Here is a 25199-nt window from a genome sequence, read left to right as displayed (position 1 = left end):
ACATTATAGCCCTCATGTTACTAACTAGAGATGTCATTTACATGCGACATATCTAGATATTAAAAACGTACAACATTTAAAATGCCCATATCATTACACATACTCATTTGAAATGATAAAACACTTAATATCAAACAATGATGCAAACAAAGCAATAATGATATGGACATAATACAAGTCAAAAGTTAGTTAAAAGCTCCTGAAAAACCTTTTCTAAACATTATAGCAGCATTTATATAGCTAACTATTACTGATACGATTACATTTACATCAGTTATGCGATATGGTCACACTGAGGCTATGTGTGTAATTTTAACATATCTGGCTTAATACCAAAAATAGAGGATAAAATAGTGGTTATATTCTCTACTAAATATAAGTAACTAAAAAACAATTGTAATCAGAATGTGTGTTAATCAGTATAAGGCGGATAGAGATTCTGGCTCTTCACATATGTCCAGTATAATTTTAAACCTATCTATATGAATGGTAGGCCAAATTCTCTATCAAACTACTGATGACTTGACTCATTTAAAAATTTGTTATGAAACAATTAATGTCCAAATCTATATTTAACCCATTAAGACTCAGTGTTAGTTAAATAGATCCACTGAGTTTCACTTGTAGATAGTTCTTTGACTTAATTCGCTCCTCTCCATCTTGGGTGCAGTTTGTCAATACCCCAAAATTTAACATCTGCTGGATTTCCATCATTTTTCTGTCTAAAAAGTGTAATGACACACTGTGATCCTTTTACCCTATCGTTATGTTGTAGATGTGTGTCAAAACTCTTTTCCCGAGTGTTCTTTCAGTTCGTCCAATATACATTGGCCCACACCGCACTCTAAGGCATGCAATACATGATATGAATTCTTTAATTTGGAACTCATTACCATTTGCACTAGACGTAAACCTAGTCATCCCCCCCAATATGGGTGGTGACTTGCTGACAAGCTTTACATTTCTTGCAGGCAAAAAAACCTGCTTGGTCCCAGAACATTTGTGGTCTCTTAGGTGGATCAAGAACCTTTTTTTACCACGCGGTCTCTAAAAGATGTAGTTCTTCTATAAATGAATGGAGGATTGTCGGGTAAAGGCTTACTTAAGATTTCATCCATTCTCAAGATATCCCAATGTTTGCAGAAGATAGATTCAATTTCTCTGTACTGTTCATGGAACCCACTTATGAATCCCCATTCATGTTTATCATTCTGCTGCCTTACTCTCGGTAGCAGGCTAGATTCCCATGAGGTGCGGCCCACCTCCCTAATGATCTCCAAGTTGTGGGGCTTTGTAGCCCTTTTCTACAAAGCAGTTTTTGATTTTTGTAGCTTGAGCTTCATAGCCCACATCCAAGGAGCAGTTGCACTCAACACGCATAAACTTCCAACTTGGTATATTACGTAACCATCGAGGATGGTGTCTATGGTATACTGGGATAGAACTATTTTGATCGGTTATTAAAAAAAATAAGCAATTAATTTTCTTTTTTCATTACTGTGACATCCAAGTAGTTTATATAGTTCCTACTCCAATTTGATGTTATTAGTGTTACTATTTAGCCAAATGGACTATTCAAATCAGTGACGATTCTAATCCTTGCCAAATAACGAATAAATCATCAATATATCATTGGTAAAATATAAATTCCCTTTTCCTATTTTTAAAAACCAATTTGTCCTCCCACTCGCTCGTGAACACATTCAAGGCTCGGCGCGAATTTGGCACCCATTGCGACACCCGTCTTGACTATAGAAATTACCAGCATACCAGAAATTATTATGCGTCAAACAAAAATCTAAAAACCACCCTTATGCCGGCCATACACGGTTCGAATTTCGAAAGAATTTTCTTTCGAAAATCGTATCTAAGAATTTTCGTACGGAAATAAAATTTGAGGAATCGGACATGTTGGAAATTTTTCGAAAAACTAACGAGTTTCTAATCAATGATGGGAGAATCGTGTGAAAAACGGAATATGAAAAGAAAATTTACGGAGAGAAAAGAAGATTCCCAGCCAAGAAAATTCTTTTCTGTAGCAACATGGAGGTGAAATTGAAGGCTTGGACGGCCGAATTTCGAAAACCAATGGTGGCACTATCGGATCACAAAAAAAAAACGAATTTGATTTTGAAAAGAAAATTCGTTCGAAATTTGACCGTGTATGGCCTGCATTAAGAACTTAATGAAAGGAATATCTTCCCTTTGGCTAAATGCCCAAATAAGGGCCAACAGAGCATCGTCATGTTGTATGATGGTATACAGTGACGACAGGTCAGCTGTGACTAGACATATTTCTGTGTCACTGGAAGAGTTTACATTCTTAAGTAGGTGTAGAAAGTTCGTAGTGTCTTTGAGGTATGTCTTGGTTCGGTGTTACACTCCTCTGTAAAAAAAATTATCTAAAATACCAAGACAAGAGGTAACCGGAGGTTTTATGTGATGGAGTGGCTTAACATTCTTGGCACAAGTTTGGGGGGAAAAAAAAAAAAAAAAAACAACATCTTTTTATTGCATGGACGTTTTATTATTAAAGAATTTCATTTGGTAGTAAGGACTTTAGACATTACTCCTTGAATGCTCTTATTTGTTCTTTAACCACTTGCCGACCGCCGCACGACGATATACGTCAACAGAATGGCACGGGCAGGCATATGGGCGTACCTGTACGTCCCTGCCTTCCTGCGGGTGGGGGGCCTGATCGGGCCCCCCCCCCCCCCCGGTGCCTGCGGCGGTCGGTATTCATTCGGGAGCGATCCGGGATGAGGGGGCGGCCATTCATCGCTCCCGATGAATGGAAATGCTCCGTGACATCACTTCCTCTCCTGTAATGTAAACACAGGCAGAGGAAGTGATGTAATCTCTCCTCTGTGTCGGTATTTTTCGTTCCGGCACCGAGGAGAGAGGATCGGTGAGTTGCACCAACACGACACTACACAGTAGAACATGCCAGGCACACTCACACCCCCCCTTCACCCCCCCCCCCCCGATCACCCCCCCAATTACCCCTGCCCCCCCAGTCACAGTGACACCAATTGCATTTTTTTTATTATTTTATTTTTTTTGCATTGGTGTCATTTGTGACTGTAATAACTGTTATGCAGTTAGGCTTAGCCCCCTTTAGTTCTAATGTACCCCCCTAACTCCCCCAATAAAGGTTTAACCCCGTGATCACCCCCCGTCGCCAGTGTCACTAAGGCTGGGTTCACATTGCAGCGGTTTATGAGAACGGATGTGATTCGCACCGCACTGCAGTGCAAATCACATCCGATCTCTGTGCGATTCGAGTTCAGCCATACAGATAGTATGGCTGAATTCGCGCCGCACCCGCCGCAAATTCGCACGGGACCCTTTTTTTGGTCCGCAGCAGAATCGGATCGCATGGGTGTTCACACCATGCGATCCGAGTTTGCAGATCGCACTGCGATATGCGAACTGATCTGGGGGTGTCATTAACATTTCACTGACACTCCCAGCAGTTCGCATAGGGCAGTGTGAACTGCCGCCGGGAGGCATGCAATGCGGGAACCCGCCGCGGATTCGTAGCGTTCCCGCATCGCTCCAGTGTGAACCCAGCCTAATAAGCGATCGTTTTTCTGATCGCTGCATTAGTGTCACAGGTGACGCTAGTTAGGCAGGTAGGTATTTAGGTTCGCCGCAGCTTTTTATAGCGCCAGGGACCCCCATATACTACCGCATAAAGCCCCCTGAATGCCCCCTAGTTAACCCTTTCACCAGTGATCACCATATAACTGTTACAGGTGACGCTGGTTGGTTAGTTATTTTTTTATAGTTTCAGGGCACCCGCCATTTATTACCTAGTCTCACTAGTGTACCCCTAAATTTAGGGGTGTCTACTTTCCAAAATTGGGTCATTTGGGGGGGGGGGGGGTTTGTGCCATCTTGGCATTTTATGGCCTTCAAAACTGTAACGCCCTTAGGAAAGCCTGAAGGCGGTGCTTGGTTTTCGGGGCCCCGTACACGGCTAGGCTCCCAAAAAGTCCCACATATGTGGTATCCCCGTACTCAGGAGAAGCAGCAGAATTTATTTTGGGGTGTCATTTCACATATGCCCATGGCATGCGTGAGCAATATATCATTTAGTGACAACTTTGTGAAAAAAAAAAAAAGTTTGTAATTTTCCCGCAACTTGTGGCAAAATATAAAATATTCCATGGACTCAACATGCCTCTCAGCAAATAGCTTGGAGTGTCTACTTTCTAAAATGGGGTCATTTGTGGGGATTTTGTGCCATCTTGGCATTTTATGGCCTTCAAAACTGTAATAGGTAGTGAGAAGTGAAATCAAAAATTTACGCCCTTAGAAAGCCTGAAGGCGGTGCTTGGTTTTCGGGGCCCGGTACGCGGCTAGGCTCCCAAAAAGTCCCACATATGTGGTATCCCCGTACTCAGGAGAAGCAGCATTATTTATTTTGGGGTGTCATTTCACATATGCCCATAGCATGTGTGAGCAATCAATCATTTAGTGACAACTTTGTGTAAAAAAAAAAAAAAAAAAATTTTTTTTTTTTGTCATTATTCAATCGCTTGAGGCAAAAAAATAAAATATTCAATGGGCTCAACATGCCACTTATCAATTTCCTTAGGGGGTCTACTTTCCAAAATGGGGTCATTTGGGGGGGGTTTTGTACTGCCCTGCCATTTTAGCACCTCAAGAAATGATGGGCAGTCGTAAACTAAAAGCTGCGTAAATTCCAGAAAACGTACCTTAGTTTGTAGATGTGACAACCTTTGCGCAAACCAATAAATATACAGTTATTGACTTTTTTTTACCAAAGACATGTGGCTGAATACATTTTGGCCTAAATGTATGACTAAAATTGAGTTTATTGGATTTTTCTAATAACTAAAAGTAGAAAATATCATTTTTTTTCAAAATTTGCGGTCTTTTTACGTTTATATCGCAAAAAATAAAAATCGCAGAGTCAGTCAAATACCTTTAAAAGAAAGCTCTATTTGTGGGAAAAAAAGGACGCAAATTTTGTTTGGGTACAACATTGCATGACCGCGCAATTACCAGTTAAAGCAGCGCAGTGCCAAATTGTAAAAAGACCTCTGGTCATTGACCAGCAAAATGGTCCGGTCTGAAAGTGGTTAAGAAACATTTTGGCTTATCTAGGAGCGCTTTTTCATATGCCAGTAAGAAGAGTGAGCATATACATTTGCTTGGTATGAAATTTTTCACCCTCATTTGTCTATTAATAAAACTACTTGGTACAAAATGACTACATTATCCGGAACCCTTTTCGTCTCTCATTGCTCTCCATGCATCCACTGAGAGACAAAAGACAGATACAGACCCATACTGACCCAGGAACACAAGGGAGAAGCAGCCACTATTGATTTGTACATATATGCGGTTACCTCATTACCACAAGGTAAGAGGCCACTTTCACCAGCGTGTGTCTCTGCACGAAGAGGAGATTTATATTCCTCAGCACCTTCTGTTTGGCACATTTGAAAGTCCGTAGCACAAAGACAGAATTTTATTGCATTTTGCACAACTCAATTGCATTGTCACATCTATGGACTCTATTGTTTTTTTACACAGTATAATTGCAGTTTGCACAGCATTGGACTTTATTTTATCTTGCATATGTTATTGCAAAAGCCAGTTTCACTTAGCACAAGTATTCTGCTTATTTTTTTTACAGTTGATTTTGCACAGTTCATTTATTTCACTATTTGTTTGCACATATCTGATATATAGAAGAATACAATAGTGTGATTAGTATTATGCACTCTGCACTGTGATATCAGTCACCTTTATTATTTATTTGCATGAAATTTTACCAACTTGTATATGTACCGCTACCTTTAGCAGCAATTTTTTCCCCCTCTATTGATTCCTGTGAACAGCGCAGCACCAACCCCCTTTTAAAATTTAAGATGGCAGAACACATGTCCTCAAACTCAAGGTTGTTTTTGTCATTCGAGCCCCAGTTAGTTACAGAGCAAAAGAATATGTAAAGCCAACATTTCATATTCCCGATATGTGCCTGCTATACCATGTACTTGTATCAAAAAAGTATCTTGTACTCTTTGTATTGCTTCCTTTGTGTGAAATCCCTTGTGTTCCTGCCAGTCAGTCCCTCTGCTTTCCAATTAAAAACTGACAAAACTAAGCAGGAGAGCACACCATGGTCAGTTCTCTAGCTATGCTAGGAACTTTCAACGTGCTCTCATTTGTCAGATTTGTCCTGACACACACACACCCTTTCACTGGAAAGACCAATGTACTGCTGTTTCTCCTTCTCCTGGCTCTTATGCAGCTGAGAACAGTGGGTATGTGATCAGTTGTAAAACACAAAAAAAACAAAAAAAAAAAAAGGTGAAAAAATAAAATAAAATAAGTATTTTAAATTTTTTTTTTTTTTTATGCATTACACAAATGTTTTGCCTTTCATTTCTATTTTAAACTGAATGGGTTGTTTTACAAGGTGATAGTTTGCAATCACTTTCATTTTTATTTTACGTGGTCAAAGGCAAGAAGCTAGAATAATCTTTGTGGACATCCGCACTTTGAAACGGTTTATCAGCATAGGTCTGAAGGAAGCGAAAACCTGAATGGGTTTGCTGACATATGGTGTACCCTGCTCTATCCTCCATTTAGCAGAGGGATAAAAAACGTTCAAAAACCATTTGTACAGGAGGTGGTCAGAGACTGGCGACATGTTACAGGAGGTGGTCAGAGACTGGCGACATGGTACAGGAGGTGGGCAGAGACTGCATGCATGGTAAAGGAGGTGGGCAGAGACTGCATGCATGGTAAAGGAGGTGGGCAGAGACTGCATGCATGGTACAGGAGGTGGGCAGAGACTGCATGCATGGTACAGGAGGTGGGCAGAGACTGCATGCATGGTACAGGAGGTGGGCAGAGACAGGGGATACGGTACAGGAGATGGTCAGACTGGGGACATGGTACAGGATATGGTCAGAGACTGGGGACATGGTACAGGAGATGGTCAGAGACTGGGGACATGGTACAGGAGATGGTCAGAGACTGGGGACATGGTACAGGAGATGGTCAGAGACTGGGGACATGGTACAGGAGATGGTCAGAGACTGGGGACATGGTACAGGAGGCATCCCCCATTGCAGCCAGTGTGTCCCATTTTGCAGCCAGTGTGTCCCATTTTGCAGCCAGTGTGTCCCATTTTGCAGCCAGCCTGTGCAGGGAAGAGAGCCGCCTCCGCCGCCTGTTTGATCACAGCGCCGGAAACATCACAGCTTTCATTTCAATAGCTGTGTGTTCCCGGCCGCGCGCCATCACACGCAGCCCCTCCCCCTTGTCCGGGCACTTTTATAGACAGATCATCCGTCCAATCCTGCGGATGATCTGTCTATCCAAGTGCCCGGACGAGGGGGAGGGGCTACGTGTGACGGCGTGCGGCCGGGAACACACAGCTATTGAAATGAAAGCTGTGATGTTCCCGGCGCTGTGATCAAACAGGCGGCGGAGGCGGCTCTCCTGCGCTATGCACCCCCCATGATGGGCGTCACCACGATGGGCGCCACGCCCCATTTTCGGCCGTTTTTCTCTTTCGGCAAATTGCCGAAAAGGGCATTTTCGGCCGATATGTTTCGGCGACCGAAATTTCGGTGCATCACTACTTTTAATAAAAAAAAGAAAAAAAAAAAAAGAAAGATAGATAGAAAATACATTAGACTCCACGGCCCCCAGTTGTAATGCATTGTTAAGGTTGGTCGAGTATACAGATACTGCCTGTTTATTATTTATCTCGATTTAAATTTACAAAAACGATTGTAAAATAAAATCATTGAATTTCACCCTTATGCAGCTAAAAAAAAAAAAAAAAAAAAAAAAAAAAAAAAAAAAAAAAATGCACCACTCATTGCATAACAAAATATACTGAGATTAGATTTAAAAGGCTGAAGGTCTTTTTCACAGGGTGAGGCACAGCATAATGATAATTACTCATTACTGATCACCGTCTACAATAAACCGTTGGTTTGTACTCCATGCTCACTGGGTCACCTAGAAGGCAAGTACAATGTCATACAATAGTGGAGATTCATGAGCCCCAAATGAAAGGAAAGGTGGATGTGTTGCCAATAGCTCCCTACTATAAGGCCTGGTTCACACCTATGCATTTTTTTTAGCAAGTTTTTTTCAGTTTTGCAGAAACACACTACAGATCATTTAACACCGTTTCCTATGGATCTGTGTAAACACACAAATCCCAGTTCTTTCAGGGGGCGAGGAGACAGATCATGTGTTCATACTAAGTATGAACACCGATCTCTTTTCCCTTAGTCAGTCCTACCCCCCCCCCCCCCCCCCCCACAGTTAGAACAAACATAGGGAACAAATTAACTCTTTCCCTGCCAGTGATATTTAAACAGTAAATCGGTGCATTTTTATAGCAATGATCAGTGTATAATGGTCAATGGTCCCAAAAATGTGTCAAAAGTGTCCAATTTGTCCGCCCCAATATCTCAGTCCTGATAAAAATTGCAGATCGCTGCCACTACTAGTAAATAAACAAAAATGCCATAAATCTACCCCCTATTTTATAGACGCTATAACTTTTGCTCAAACCAATCAATCTACGCTTATCATAAAAATGGCCTGGCCATTGAGCAGCAAAATCTTCCGGGGCTGAAGTGGTTAAACTACATATGTATGTTAACAGAGATTGCTGTACACTTAACTTTACTAAGTTGAGTGTAAAGAGGTGGGAGACAAAGCCTCCCAAGCTTAGGACGTCCAAACCTACTGATAAATAAAAGCTTCCGACACCTTTGGATAAGCCCTAAAGTGTGCAACAGGAGCAAATTAAAAGGCCAGCACATGCTGGTATTAAGGAGCAATCATTAAAACACGGGATTGCCCATGTAATCCTTGCATGGCAGGTTATGCCCAGGAGCCTGTCAATTGAATGTTGCAGGGTCCATCATTTATGGTTCTAGTTCAGCCTAGGGTTGGGCTATTGGACAGGAACACAAAGCACATTCACCCCGTGTTTGTAGGAGGTATGTAAAACACTCACAGCGACCAGTACCCAGAGAGAGGACATCCTCCTAAGGATAACCACCATGTGGCCATTTACCAAAATTAAAACGGGTGTCATGGTGGAACCAGAGTACATGTTGTAGCTTTGCAAATCAGATGAAGTCTGCTGTAATACTCCTGGGAAGTTTGAGGTTTGCCTACTGCTTCCCTGATCGTGCCCTCTCCCTGGTGCCAGTTGATGGCACCAGGGAATACTCGCAAAACCACCCTATAGCTCAGTGTTTCTCAACTCCAGTCCTCAAGACACCCCAACAGGTCATGATTTCAGGATTTCCATTGATTTGATCAGTTTCACTCCCTTAGTAATTACCACAGCCGTTTCGCCTGAAGGTAAGCCTGAAAACATGACCCATTGGGGCACCTTGAGGACTGGAGTTGAGAAACGCTGCTATAGCTGTCCATTCAGGGGGACCTGCAGCATAGCAGGCTGCATGCTGTCCTGGCAGACGTGCAACCCCCCCCCCCCCCCCATCTGGAGGTAATCAGGGACTCTGGATGCCTCTGCTCCAGCCATACAGTACTCCCTTAAAAAGATTTGGGGAAGCCAGCGGCCGTGATCCATCCATATTAATTAGCAAACATCAGGATTTGAGTTAGTAACAGAGGATCTGGTGCTTGACTAAATGCCAAGCATCAGGGGACCATAAGTCCAGACTATCCCCTGGAAGACTCACCCGAGTCAAAATCCCACACTGCCAGTGTACCTGAATCTACAGGCATGCTGCCGACCATACTCCTGTGAAGAGAGGTGGGTCCCTTGGAGTAAAAAGTAAAGACTCCCTTTTCAGGGAGTAAGAAAGCCCAAGCTACCTGGCTCCCCAGGTTCACTGCCCCTGTTCTGGGATCCTGTAGTCGGGCGGCCATTGCCACCTAGCAGTCCTTCCAGCGACGGAATGAGCACAGCAGCTCCAGCTGCTGTCTTAGGTCCTCATTGAATAGATTAATAGCAGCAGGAGCTATCGGCTGTCAATTAAATCCAGTGACGAGGGAGTGAGGGCAAAGTCCTGCTGTCTGTGTCAATGGACGCAGCAAGACTCTAGCGTGCCCATGCAATTGCCCCCCCCCCCCCAGAAAGTGGCTCTCCATGGGAGCACTCAATGGGAGGAGCCTGGTATGGATTTTGAGGGTAACCCCATGCCAAAAAAATAAAATAAGGTTCAGCGGTCAACTGATGACTCATCAGTTGTTAAGGATGTGGCAACTGGCTTCCCCGCTCACTTCATAACATTCAGCTATTCAGTTTTTTTTTTTTTTTTTTTTTTTTTAAAGGGGGGGGAAAAAAATAAAATGCATGAAAACGGCATGCAAAACCCATCAAAAAGGCAAAACATTTTAGAAAAACACATCAACCGCAAGTGCACTTGCAGTGCATAGTATATTTGCCTTTAGTAAACCAACCTCACCATGTATTCACTTATTTTTCATATATTATTATTTAACCTCACCATGTATTCACTTATTTTTCATATATTATTTAAATCTCAGCACTTCACTTATTTTTGATAAAGAAAAAAAAAAGAAAAAAAAAAAAAAAAATGCCTCATCTTAACCAAGTGCTGTCCCAAGAGCAGCAATACTGCTCTCTCCCTCCTCACTGGACTCTGACAGGAGTTGGAGCCATCGTTTGCAGCTGCTATCAATCCAATGACGGGGGAGAGGCTGTGTGGAGCCGAGCCCCACTGTTTGTCAAAAGGCAAAAACACACACACACACACACACACACACACACATACACACACACACACACACACACACACACACACTGCAGCTCAGGATCAAGCCTGAACAAATGCATTCGGCAGGCAAGCAAGTGGCTTGTTGGGGGGGGCGACGGTGCTGACATAAAGACCGAATCAGTGCAACTTGTTTGCTAATAAATAAAAACACGAACCCCCCACAAACACACACACACACACACACACACACACAGTACAACGATGCAAAAAAACAAACACTGTGAAGGCCAGTTGGAATCCTTAGTCTGAAGCTCACAACACTGGACCCAATGTGACATATGAAGCCAGCTAGTGAATGGATCACAATGTTACCAAATCTAGGCAGCGTGGGGAAACTGCCGTTAATGGTCCTGACCTCCTATAGCAGATGCCTCCAATGAAGACTTTGAAATGAATTTTGCAGTAAAATCTTGGACAACATGCAAATAATATAAAAACCTTTAAAAATCCACAATAAAAAGATTAGAATACAGGGCATATTAAACTTATTGAAATATAACTGGTGGCAGGCAAGTTTGACTGTGGTAATATCAGAAAACTCCAGCTAAAAATAAGTGATACTTCATTGGCTTTGGAGGAGCACTAGACAAATGTACGCCACAAAGGCCTGAAAACAGATAAAATTGAAGAACCACACTCCAGGTACATGATCACAAAAGGCCCAGGATAATGTGTATATTGATACCAATCAATGAACTTTGATATGGTGTTTAGACTTAAAAAAAAACCTTCTACTTTCCCTTTTATCAAATGTTTTATGGACTATGAGCCAGGACTAAAGCTGAACCAGCTGGGATTCGGACCATCTGTGACCGCTCCGGGAAGGATGAGCTCAGGCCTTTTTTCGCAAACGGCACGTGCAGAGCCCACCAGGAAGTCGGCACTGTGCTGTGTTAATCACAAGCAGTGAGACATTTTTCCGATGTGCGGCTGCAGAGATCGGAAATGTCTCACTGCTTGTGATTAGTGCAGTGCCGACTTCCTGGTGGGCTCTGCACGTGCCATTTGCGAACACGCCTGGAGCTCATCCTTAGTGGCCAGATATAGTAAGAGATTTTCTGTTCCTAACCCCAGAGAACAGCAACCACAGCATTTTGCCACCAAGCACAGAACGCTTTAAAAACAGTCAGTCATACAAATCTCATACGTCATTTATGCAAAGTGCTTGTATAGTACAAGGCTCCTGCCATCATACGTACATGTTGAGGTTTGTGCTAGCTTCTCCTTGGTCTTCAAAGCATGTGCTCGTTCTTCCTTTAGCCTTTCATCATCCTTTAACAAAGCCACCAACTGCTTGGCTTTCTCTCGAACATTAACGCCTTGATCCTTCCCATCTCTATCCACATATTGGAAATCTTTTAGGGTCTGAATGGCATATATGTTTTCCTTACACTGCTGTGCAACCCGTTCAGAACCCGTCTTTATTAAGTACTCCATTAGCGTCATAGCCTGTAATTGAAAAAGCAATAACTGAAATTAAACCTGGGGAAAGTGGATGGAATTGTCACTTAAACAAGTACAAAAGGGCTCATGTATATGAGCACCAGGGGCCATAGAGAGTGCATGTGTGTCCAGAACTTCAGTAAAAACTTCCAAGACCTACAGTTTCTGGGCAAAGCCAGATAACAATACAAGATGCATCTGTTTGCAGGTATGTGCCGCTACCTGCATAAAGCACACACAGACATATGCTCCAAAAACGCAGCTTAAAATAGTTAAGGGGCTGGGGAGCTTTTATTTTAGTAAATCAGCCCTTTAAACCATTTCAAAAGATGCAGCGGAGAAATTGATAGGCAAAGCAGGAAACAAAAAGGAGCATATTGGAATGTCTCATTGGTGTAATTAAAGTCTACGGGGTATTTAAATAATACATTTGCAGGCCACAAGCTCCAGATGAGAGTCAGCACAGAAGCCTAAATATACACATTTCAGTGATCCCTGCTTACCAGATTGAGTGGTATTGCCTTTTTAATCCCTTTTATTTTGAGATTTTAAGATTTAACTTTAACCACTTGCCTACTGCCCAGGCCAATTTTAAGCTTTCAGCGCTGTCACACTTTGAATGACAGACAATTGTGCTTTCATGCAACACTGTACTCATATGTAATTTTTATCTTTTTAGACAAATAGAACTCTTTTGGTGGTATTTAATCACTTGGTTTTTTATTGTATGCTAAACAAAACCAGAAACTCTTTCCCCCACCCCCTAAAAAAAAAAAAAAAAAAAAAAAAACACACCTTTGTAGTTCATTATAAAATTTAGCAAATAAGGAATTTTTCTTCTTCACCGATGGCTGCAGATGGGGCCGTGCTGATAATCAGGGCACTGATGATCAGTGTAAATGTGCGCTGTCACAGGCCAGCCGGTTATCGGCTAGCCTGTTACTGGACACAGCCGATTACATAGAAAAGGGCCACTGTGATTGGCCCTTTACCTCGATCTGTGATCTGCTGTGTTTGAAGGACACAGCAATTCCAGGGGGGGAGGGGGGTTCTGGGAGGACATCAAATGTCTTTCGCGAGCTGAACAACCAAGCTGTCAGCAAGTGGTTAAGGATCCATGTACATTAGGCGGCAGAAGAAAATGCCAGAACTGCAGGGAAAAAAAAATAAAAAAAGCAGCATTAAAAGACGTGCCTATGGTCCAGGCTCCCCCTAGGGGTCATGGGCCGCTTGGGTCTTTTTAAAATGATTCTTCTCCCCAAACTCCTCTACGTCTTTTGGCATGCCCCAGTCCGTATACCGTCGCGGCTGTTCCGAGATATGGAATCGATCCTTAACTCCTTTGTCTGGGGCTCTTCCAGGCACAAGCTGGCCTGGCAGACCCTCAAGTGTCCGGTCCGTCTTGGCGGCGCTGCGCTTCCCGACCTAGAGACGTACTACCTGGCCTCCCAGCTCTCTCATTTTTACTACCTGAACACGCACGACAAGCTGAGATACTCCCTCCTGGTGTGCACCTCGGTGGCAGATATCATTGCGCACCCCTTCCAAATACTCTTTTGCAAACATAGAGCTAGCCCTGTTACGAACTGTAAGCGTACCATGATTGCGCACCACTGCCGATTGTGGAGTGTGGCGCGGTCTAGGTCTGGGGCACCCCCTCTGCATGCACATACGCCTCTCTGGGATAACTATGATATCCCGGAGCTGCTGGGGATTCCGGATTATAAGCTGTGGATATGTAAGGGGATTATCTATGTATCTCACTTCTACACACCTCAGGGTATTAAGACCTTCCAGGCACTTAAAGACGAGTTTGGCCTCCCGAATCAGGTGTTTTTCCGCTACCTGCAGGTCCGCCACGCCTTGCAGGCTCAATTCGGGAATTCGCCTCCGCCCCTGGTGAGTACCCCCCTGGCGGGCCTGGTTTTTGGCAATGACTCTTATAAGCTCACTTCCATTATTTATGCACTCCTCACTCCTCGGGTTACGACCCACGCATATAATCTCAAACCTAAATGGGAGGTTGATGTTGGCCCGATGGAGGATGAGCAGTGGGGAGAGATACTATCGGTATCGACGGAGGTGTCCCCCAAAATGTCGGATAGGTTGACGCACTTATATGTGCTTCATCGAGCCTATATCACCCCTGGGCGGTTATCCAAGTACAGACAAGGATTTGACCCTGTATGTCCCCGTTGTGGCGACCCGGCCAGTACATTCTATCATCTCATTTGGACTTGCCCCCCCATTCAGAGGTATTGGGCTCAAATAATCCAGTTCCTACATGACCATATGGGGTCCCCCCTCACACTCTGCCCACGACAATGTATACTCGGTATACTCGGTCTCCTTCCCCTTCAAGATGAAAGTAAATATCTTAGAATATTCCTACAGGAGACCCTCTTTGCTGCTAGGATGCAGATAGCCAGATTGTGGCTTAGACCTGATCCCCCAACGCTCCAGCAGTGGAAGAGAGCTGTTAACCAAACTCTACCCTATAAAAGACTCATTTATGCCAACCGAGGTTGCCCTATGAAATTCCATAAGATTTGGGATGAATGGATGAATAGTCCTCATTGCTGTACGGGATAAATGTTGTGCGCGGTTAGTGGCAGTATTCCCCTTTAATAAATTTGCCTAGAGACTCTGTTATATGTATATGTGTATTACCTGTGGTCATGCTACTGTGTATACCAGTGCTCGACAAAACCCGGTCGCCAGGTCGCATTGGCGACTAGAATCAGCGACCTTGCGCCTGGGGCAGCATAGCTGGGGGTATCCCGTCTCCGTGGACACTTGTTGCGCTTGTTGCGCCTTCCCCCCCCCCCCCCTTTTTTGTTTGAGTATTGCTATGTAGTCTTCTTTTTTATGTATGCTCAATAAACTTTACTCTGGTTAAAAAAAAAAAAAAAAAAAAAAAAAAAAAAAAAGACGTGCCTATGGACCGTTCTGTACAAATGTTTAGGCAGGTAAATGAGCCTTTGCTTTTTAAATATTTTTTCCCCCCCAAAACACTATAAAAAAAAATTAAAAATAATTTACACTTAAAAATGTCTGACATGACTAAATGCCACGTTTGTGTACGTCAAGAGTCAATTCTGCCACAAAGCTACTCTCAAAAAAAAATAAAAAAAAGCAAGTTTTTTTCAGCATGTAAACACTCCTCTACAAAAATGCCCAAATGTGCATGACTATAGACTAACATGTTGCTTCTACAGGCTAAAAAAAAATAAAAACCAAAACTCCTGTATAAGCAGCATTTTTTATGCCCAGTATGCATAAGGCCTTACATTAAAACAGAAAATAAAAGCGTATTCTTACTTTATACACATGTCTCCAGTTTTTCCCGTGGTCATTAAGCCGCTTCCATATCATGCTCATAATTTCAGAGAATGCCACAACATTGTAGGTGAGATCTGCAATCTCAGACATGAGAGAGCTGGATGGACCCCATGGATCATTTGATGTAGCTTCCCTTACTTTGATTTCTGCTTCAGAATAATTGTGGACTATGTTTTTCATCTGTCGGCGCAGCGAGGAGGTAGACATGTTGGTTGTTTTTATGACAGGAGGCAGTAAGGAAAGACGACCGGAACACTGAATATAGTTATATATAATTTTTTAGTTTACAGAACCAAAATGCCTTCAAAATCTGAAGATTGTCAACAGCAGAACCCAAGTAGATTGCCTTCAATAGTGGAAACAAGACACTCAGGACATCCAAGGTTTATACCACGTCCTCTTCCAGGTGGGCTAAGATGTCCTGATCTGCTCTCCAGCAGCATGCAATCCTGGCATTGTGAATGCACTAGAGATCCATCTGAAAAACACAAAGGGCAATCTGTGAGCAATGTACACATGTACATATAAGAGAAAAACATGCAAGACATTTTCCTTACACATTAGCACTTCTTTTCACCACATATTACCCACACAACGCCCTGATTCACTCAGACATCATTTTCTGATTCATCTCAATACCACTGAAAGACGAAGAATGGAACATGAATATTGTTCATAAGAGTAGAGGTAGAACTGCTTAAATACATTTTAAAAATGTTTATCACCAGTCTGAACTTGCAGCTGTTTTGAATGGACATTGTAGATGGGACGGTAGTAGAATTCTCAGTGTGGATGCCGAACTTTAAACTCTTGCTTTGCGTTATTTACTCAGTGTACTTCTTTTCTGATTTACTGCAATTGCAAAATATTTTCTGTATGGAGTTCTGCATATATAGAGTGCTGAAGCCTTGTGGCTTCAGACAGTTTACCTACTGCGCATGCGTGAATCACACTGCACTCTCATTAGGGCAACCAAAAGGGGGGGGGGGGCAGTCAAGCGGAGATCCCCTTTTGGGTGAGGCTTCACTTTAAAATACGGATCTAAACATCTGATGTACATGGCCACATAGGCCAACATGTTTGAGGCATAAAATAAAAACCATGCTGTACGCCTTGTAAAAAGCAGCTTTTTTTATGCCTGTTTTCATGAGGCCTTGAATTTAAGTGTCCCTTGTGCTGGTGCCAGCTGTCATAGTGAAAACCTGAAGTTCTTAGACCCCTTTCACACTAAGGCGTTTTCAGGCGCTTTAGCGTTAAAAAAAGTGCCTGTAAAGCACTTGAAAGAAGCCTCATCTGCAGTCCCAATGTGAAAGACCAAGTGCTTTAAAGAGGAAGTAAACCCTGATGAGTTTACTTCCTCTTTCATTCCCTGCAAAGGCAAAGCATAATTGACTACTATGCATCGCATAGTAGCCCATTATGTGTCACTTACCTGACACAGGAGCCAGCAAAGTCGCCGCTGTCCCCTGTAGTCCGCCGTATCCATCTTGCTGGTGGCGTCTCGCAGCTCCGCCGCTGTCATTCGGCGGAGCCGCGATGACGTCACTCCCGCGCATGCGCACGGGAGCCGACACGCGTGGCAGATCCATTGTTGGAAATGCTGCGCTCAGTGCGCCTGTGCGTCGCTGTCTACGGCGCATGCGCCATAGACAGCGGTGCCTGTCTTCAGGCAAATATCTCCTAAACCGTATAGGTTTAGGAGATATTTCTTGGACCTACAGGTAAGCCTTAATCTAGGCTTACCTGTAGGTCAAAGTGGTTTGTAAGGGTTTACAACCACTTTAAGAGCCCTTTCACAATGTCAGCGCCCGAAAAACGCTCGTAAAGCGCCGCTTAAACTAGCAGCGCTTTACCAGCGTAATTCGAGCGTTATTGGGGCGCTTTTAACTCCTGCTAGTGGCCAAATAAAGGGTTAAAAGCGCCCACAAAACGCTGCTGCCAATAGCGTTTTTCAGGCGTTTTACAGGTGCTTCCCATTGATTTCAATGGGAAGGGGCGCTTTAGGAGCGTATTCACCGCTCCAAAAGCGCTGCAAAGAAGCTGCTTGCAGGACTTTTTTTTGACGCCCTGCCAGCGCAGCACCTCAGTGTGAAAGCACTCAGGCTTTTACATTGGGATTGCAGTTGCGGCTTCTTTCGGGCGCTTTTTTTAATGCTAAAGCGCATGAAAAACGCCTGAAAAATGCCCCAGTGTGAAAGGGGTCTTAGTGCAAAAGAGCTCACTGGTAGATGGACATATCTTGTGCTATATTTGCAGTCTTTTTAAATTGGATTGTAAAGACAGTTTTGTGCACACAGCAGCCCCAATCCTGCGGCCCTTGAGTCCCCCCCCGCTGGCACACCAGACCCCTCTCCCTTGCCAAGTGCCCCCATAGCAAAGGCTTGCTATGGGGGTACTCGTGCATGCCCGCTCCCGAGCCAGCTGTGTCTCTATAAGACACAGAGCAAAGCTCCGCCACACCCCTTACGCCCCCTTCTCATTGAGCCAATAAGGGGAGAGACAGGATCAAGATCAGGCTCAGGTAAGTCTTTAGGAGGGGGTGCTTGCAGAAGGTTTTTTACCTTATACATAGAACGCATAAAAAAAAAAAAAAAAAAAAAAAAGTATAAACTTCTGACTCTGGAACCACTTTAAAAAAGGGATATAAATAAATAAAATGTGTATGCGTTGCAGAGATGTACCAAATATAATTTTATACAATTTTGCTAAAACAAACTTTAAATATCTAGACAGTACCATCAAAACTACTATTTTGCATGCAGCCATCAGGAATTACCAGTCTATCTGGTTTAGAACACTGTAGTGTAAGCATTCACTTTTATTTGTAGTCAGAGATTTATCGAACAAAGACAGAACAGAATCAACTAAAGCCCTGGCGTACATTAAACACCCAACTAGTGGTTGGTGCACATGACCCTTTGTATTAATTGCAGCGTAACATACTTCTAAAACTGCGCAGTGGATTCAGACTCAATCGGGCAAAAACAGTTTTTGTAAACCGTTCGGGTTACCTGCTCTTACTAAAAGGAAAGACGGTACAACTTTCTTATAGTGTCTAATATTATGGTTGTATCCTATCATTTTGTTTCTGAATATGGGGGAGAGGCTGCAAATATATCTGCTATTTCCGGAAAAAATACATACAAGACTGAAATCATTTGCCACCACATATATAAAAATTGCGGTGGCTAAAATACCTCCAATTCGTCCTTCTATCGGTTCTTCTCCCACAGTGGGTGCAAACCTCTCTAGATGGAACAACCGCAACAGGAAAATTAAAGGGCACATAAAACAGCCACATCTGCTGAGACACCAGATGCTTCCATGGTTGGAAGTCACAAAAAAAAAAAAAAAAAAAAAACACCAAACACCCCCACGCACGCACACACGTTTGATTCAACCATTAGCGTTGATGGGGGAATGCCTCCCAAAGCGCTATTGTATTCTGCCAGCAGGGGGGGGGGGGGGGCATTCCCGGTCGAATGAAGAAAAATCCAACAGGGTGGTTGTACCCAAGTTGATCAATAGATAAACTTGGGTACAATCAGCCTGACCACACATGGATCAAAAATTTGGTCCATGTATGGCCGGCTTTACCAACAGATGTGGTTGATCTACAGTTGGGTCCATATACGATTGGACACAGGCACCAATTTTAGTTTTTTCAGGTATTTACCAAAACACATTCAAACGCTATAGTTATATAATGGATATAGGTGGAAAGTGCACACTTAATTTGAGGGTATGTACATCCAAACTGGAGGAAGGCTTTAGGAATTATAGCTCTTAAGAATAGTCATCCCCTTTTTTAAGAGACCAAAAGTAATTGGACAATTGAATTAAGGCCGAAACAACTAAAATCGACAACTAATCGATTAAATCGGCCAGTAACATAATGTGGTTAATAGCAAATGAAAAATAAAATTAGCAAATCACTACTGTAAATATTACTGTCACATGGGGGGGGGGGGTGGGGAACAAACACACGAACCCCTTACATTAGCGATTATTTGCACTTTTTGTACTAAGACAAGCAAATTTTGTTACTAAAATTTTAGGCCTGGTTCCCACCCATGTGTTTTTTTTTTGGTGCTTTTTGCAGAAACACACTACAGTTCATGTAACATTCATATCTATGCTTTTTTTCAGCTGCTGCGTATTTGCATGCAACACAAAACTGTGCTTTTTTGGTTCAATATACTTCAATGGAGAAGCTGCAGAAAAAGGCATGAGTTGCTTTTTTGCAGCAATTTGTATTTTTTTAATCTGCCCCACAACAAGTTGGCCAAAAAAAGGGCATAAAAAAATAAATAAATAAAAAAGCAAAAGCGCAGCTAAATCACGTGTGCAAAAAATCAACAATCACAGCAAAAAGCACTACATAAAAGGGTCAAAGCAAACTGCATAGGTATGTAGAGAGCCTTATGCTGGCCACACAAATCAATTTTCAGATGAGAATATTCATGCGAAAAATCTTTGTTAGCTGAATGAAAGAATGTTGAAAATTTTTCACTTGCTTTTAACATTGTTTTAAAATGAATGTAATATCTGAACAAAAACCACATACACTGTCTGGAAATTCCTATTTCTAAATTTCCTGTCACTGTGGTTGAAAAACAAACATCTATTTGACCCCACTAACAATTAGAAAAATTAAACAAATGCTCTTAAAGTTATTATTTTTTTTTTTTTTGAAGGAAGACATTGTTTTTGTATGGCCAGCATATTAAAATTACAGTTCTGTTTGAAAATCTGCAAAAAAAAAAAAAAAAAAAAAAAAAAAAGTCTTTTTTTTCCTAAGATAAAAAAAAAAAAAAAATTGATCCGAGTCTGATATTTACCAGATTCAACCTCTAATAGTATATAGAGTATATCTCTTCTGTTATTCTCAGAGTTGAAGATTTTACTCCCCAACCATATAGTTGGTTATTTATATTTACTCCTGCGTATAGAGATATTTTAGGAATAAATAGCTTTTTTTTAAACTTTACATATTAACTAAATTATACACTATACTTTTAAAGGTTATTAACCGATCGTAACAATAAAATAAAAAATCGGCTAACTAAATCGATTAAGAAAATTATTGTTAGTTGTAGCCCTAAACTGAATCAAAAGCAGCTTGGTCAGGTGTGGGCTACACCTTTGTTATTTCTTCATCAATTAGCCTGGGTTCACACTTGTATGACAAACGCTCCGACATTGGGGCTGGGCTCACACTGATACTGCACAACAGTCATACAACGGTCATCCTACTTTGCTCTGCGACATTGGTCCTACATCCATTCGACTTGAATGAACAGGATACCGCTTTGATCCAACTTTGTTATGGTCCGACTTGTCCTTTGACCAATCAAAACCAATCCCAGCATGACAAATTCCTTTTACTGCTGCTGTAATCACCATGTCGGATGGTTAGGACTTCAATGATATTCAATGGGCTGAAGTAGGACCAAAGTCAGACCAAAGTAGTGCAGGGAGCATTTTCAAAGTCGGACCAACTTGTGTGTCAGACCAGTTAAGACGGCTCTCATAGGGAAACATTGATTTTTTCACACATCATGCGACATGTGCTTCCAGGCCCCCCCACTCTATGAATGAGTATGGGGAACATTGGACATCTACCAATTCGCCTTAAAAAAAAAAAAAAAATAAAATAAAAAAAAAACAGTACATGGGTTTTTAAAGTAAACAATTAAGCAGCTCTGTCTCTTCCGACTTCTCCCCTTTCCGGCTCTTCTCTGCTCTCTCTCCGGTTCTTTTCCCTCTGTCTGCTGTCTTCTCTCGCTGTTCTTCCAACGTTGACTCGAAGCTCTCTCCCCCTCTAATTCTTGGTGGGCGGTGTGCCAATACTTATATTGGCATGGGGCAGGGTCATTGGAGCCCCGCCCTTTATGACGTCACTACACATCATAAGGGGTGGGGCCCCCAGCTGATATCACATGGTGACCCCACCCCATGTCAATATAAATAGTGGATAAATAGTTATTCCTGCGCTCCAATGGAATGTGAATAAATAATGGTCAGTGGTGCTGCAACCACCGTATGGACTAAAGTCTACCCAAAAAAAATTTATGCAAAAACAATCATGTTGCGCTCCAATGAGAACTGTTATAATATAAATACCCACTTACAACGTGGACACGGATATGGGACAAATCTCTCTCTCTCATTACTAGCGAGAGAGGAAATAGGCATATGGGAGGTATGAATCTTTGGCGTCGATTGATGCCAGAAGTTCTCCCCCTTGTAGAATGGAGAACTGAGTGGATTGACTCCATGCGAAAAAAGTGGTTATATTCAGGAATTTAATTTACAATTTTTGAGATCCAGAATGTCCATTTGGATTTAACCAAACCCCAACCTCAGCTCCTACATGGGGGCCACCATGATCACCTTTTGCCAAAAGATGGTCCAATGCTTGAGAGAAAGACTTATTTTTCTCTGGATCCTTAGGAACGTTTGATCTGAGAGGAGACGGGAACTATTGGAACTCCAGTTTGTACCTTGGAGCTATTGAGGAAGTCCCCCATTCGTCTTGACACTCTTCCTGCCAGATCCTTGAAAACTGGAGAAGACTTCCCCCTATTGAGCCACCTCCTCAAAAAGGAGGCTTCAGTATCTTGGAGATTTCCTCCTCCAAGACCTCTTTTGTCCCTGGGGTTATTTTTTGAACCTGATGGTGGAAGCTGTCCTGACTGCCTGGAGGAGGCTGATGCCCCCGGCACAGAAGGAGCTTTAAAACAAAAATGCATTTACTCCTTTTCTTAAATGGCAAAAGGGGGTACTTTTTCCACTAGAATTTCTTTGGATGCATCATCTAAAACCTCCCCAAATAGCTGTTTTGCTGCAAAAAGGAAGACTAGTCAGGAGCTTCTGCATGGTGCTTAGCAAAGGGCACAAGGCCTGAAGGATAGAATATCTCACAGCAATATTGCAAACATAAAGCTGACAGATCCTGGGCCTGCTGAGCAGGATAACCTTAAACACCTGTTTAAACTGGTCTCTCAACGATTAAGCACCCTGCCAGTAAAATTTTATGGCCTTAATACCAAAAGTGCTGGATCCTGGGGTCCAGCTCTCTAAAAAGAGATGCATTTATAAGCAAAAGCTTGTTTCTTTGGATACGAGACCCGGTTGCCATTCAATTTGGCCTAAAGGACACTTTGAATGGATCCAGCTGTATAGCTAGCCTCAGCAAGGTTTGCTCCAGTGGAGCTCAGCACAGCACATCTTCACTCGTGACCAACACCTTAGACACTGGCGAAAAAAACAGATGCTCCCGGTGTGGAAAGGGTTATATAGGGAGGCAACTTCCTGTTTAGGGTGTGCCAGTGTCCAGCACCTGAAGGTGGACTATAACTCACATAGTAATCTATGGCTCTGTGTCCCGTGATGTACGATTAAAGAAATGTTCATTTTTTATATTTTGTTATGATATTCATTTGTCCAATTACATTTTAGCCCCTGAATATGGAGAGGGATGGTGTATATAAAAAAAAAATGGTTGCGGTTCCCAAAATTTGTATTTGATATTTATGTTCAACACTGAATTCAACCTGGAAGTTTGCATTTCAAATTCATTTGGAGGGTTTCCTTTTAAAGTATGAAAATCTTGCCTGTGTCCAAATATGGACCCAACTGTATGTGGTGTTCACCGCCTTTAAAGCAGATTATATTGCTGTGCACATTATGGCACACTTACATCTTTGTTTCCTTTCTCCAGTACTGACAGGCCCTATTGCTGCTGCCACCATATTTTTCACTGCTTCATTCAAATCAGACATCTACTTTTAATAGCCAATGATGTAACTCCTGTGCATGAATGCCTGAGTTACATTATCTCAACACCTGGCTTTACTCACAGTAAGAGCTGTGAAAATGTGGAATAGACTCCCGCCAGAGGTGGTTATGGCCAGCTCAGTAGATTGCTTTAAGAAAGGCCTGGATACTTTCCTGAATGTACATAATATAACTGGGTACTAACATTTATAGGTAAAGTTGATCCAGGGAAAATCCGAATGCCTCTTGGGGGGTGGTGGGGGGCAGGGATCAGGAATGATTTTTTTCCCCTGCTGTAGCAAATTGGAGCATGCTCTGCTGGATTATTTATTTTTTTTTGCCTTCCTCTGCATCAATTGTGGGCATAAAATTGGGTATATTGGATTGTACAATTATTTTTATTTTATTTGTTTTTAAGGTTGAACTGGATGGACTTGTGTCTTTTTTCAACCTGACTAACTAACTCTGAAAGATGCTGACATTCTACACTGCACTTTATATATGTCCTAGGCAAATACACAAGACATTTCTAGGTGAATGTGAAAGGAGAATTTTGGGCAATTTACATCTATTACCATACAGAATTTTTTTTTTTTGAAAGCTACTTTGCAACTAGAAGCTCATTCACAATCTCATGTCCTATTACATTCTGAAAGGGAATGGAGACGATAAAATGATGGGAAGGTAACTAACAAGCCAATATAAACAAAATAGCTTGACTGTTCCTTTATTCTCTCTTACCATGCTGCTGTGATCGGCAAATGGGGGGAAAAAAAAAGGGGATATGGTTTACAAAACCAGCATATCTAGAAAGCGCTGGTAAATATATTGTATATAAATTAGCTTGCCCAGAGGAAACACACACAATTTATAGATACTACTTCCTTTTCTAAACATAATTACAGTTTATGAAAATCTACAGGTTCATATATTCTACAGCAGGGGTCCCCAAACTTTTGTGGGGCCGGACTGTGGCTACTTAGAGTAAAAAATGCCCCACCGTTGGGGTCACTGGGCCCCATCATTGGTATCAGTGAATGTAATAGTGCCCCAAAGGCCAGATAAAAAAAAAAAAAAAAAAAAAAAGTAAGGGGCTGCATCTAGCCCCCGGGCAGCAGTTTGGAGACCACTGCTCTACAGATTGCCCCTAGGTAGGCATAGCAATCAACTCTTGCTTTAAAGCATTATTAAACCCAAAAGCAAACATTAAAGGTTTCCAATTCTTAGATGTGATGGCTGCATTTTCTTTTGGTTCTATTTTAAATTTGGCGAACTAGCCAGCAAGTATGTTTTTCAAATCACAGCTTTTTCAGCTCTCCAACAGAATGCATTTGTTTACATGGATGAGTCAAGCCATTTAACACTGGCTGGGGTGAGTAAATTGATCAGCCGCTATTATATTCATGCAAAACGTATCCAAAAAAATAAAAATAAATAAATAAAAAGGGAAAACTGATTTAACGGATTATAAAATGTGAGCCAGAGTTTGGCTTCAATCTCTTATGCCGCGTACACACGAGCGGAATGTCCAACAGAAAGTCAGACAAAAATTTTGACGGACCTAGAAATTAAAGATTTAAAAACACGTTCTGATGGAACCAATTCCTATTGGGAAAACTGTTAGTCTGTATACTGTTCCGATGGACCAAAAAACGACACATGCTCTGAAGTAGGAGACTGAGGCTATTGGCTATTGAACATCCTTTTCTAGTCCCATTGTACGTCACCATGCTCTTAACAATCGTACTTTGGTGTGATCGTGTGTACGCACGACAGTTTCAGCGGAACTCTGTCGGAAAAACCTTAGGAGTTTATTCTGACAGGAAAACCGGCATTAGT

General features: G+C 42.2%; 1 protein-coding gene across 10 annotated transcripts in view; it reads right to left on the bottom strand.

Moving 5' to 3' along the window:
* Positions 1-25199, bottom strand: part of LOC143934045 (epsin-1-like) — a 150503-nt gene that overhangs the window by 71104 nt on the left and 54200 nt on the right. For all 10 annotated transcript variants that reach the window (XM_077457306.1, XM_077457305.1, XM_077457307.1 and 7 more), the window contains 2 exons: positions 15558-16056; positions 11993-12242 (listed from right to left, as the gene is read on the bottom strand). In XM_077457306.1, the coding sequence (XP_077313432.1) occupies positions 11993-12242; positions 15558-15785 (478 nt within the window). In that variant the 5' untranslated portion in view covers positions 15786-16056. The remainder of the gene's footprint in view (positions 1-11992; positions 12243-15557; positions 16057-25199) is intronic.

Source organism: Lithobates pipiens, unplaced genomic scaffold (assembly GCF_037356315.1).
Source record: "Lithobates pipiens isolate NorthernLeopardFrog02 unplaced genomic scaffold, aLitPip1_a1.2 Scaffold_27, whole genome shotgun sequence".
NCBI classification, from domain to species: domain Eukaryota; kingdom Metazoa; phylum Chordata; class Amphibia; order Anura; family Ranidae; genus Lithobates; species Lithobates pipiens.
This window is presented reverse-complemented; position numbering and strand designations above follow the sequence as displayed.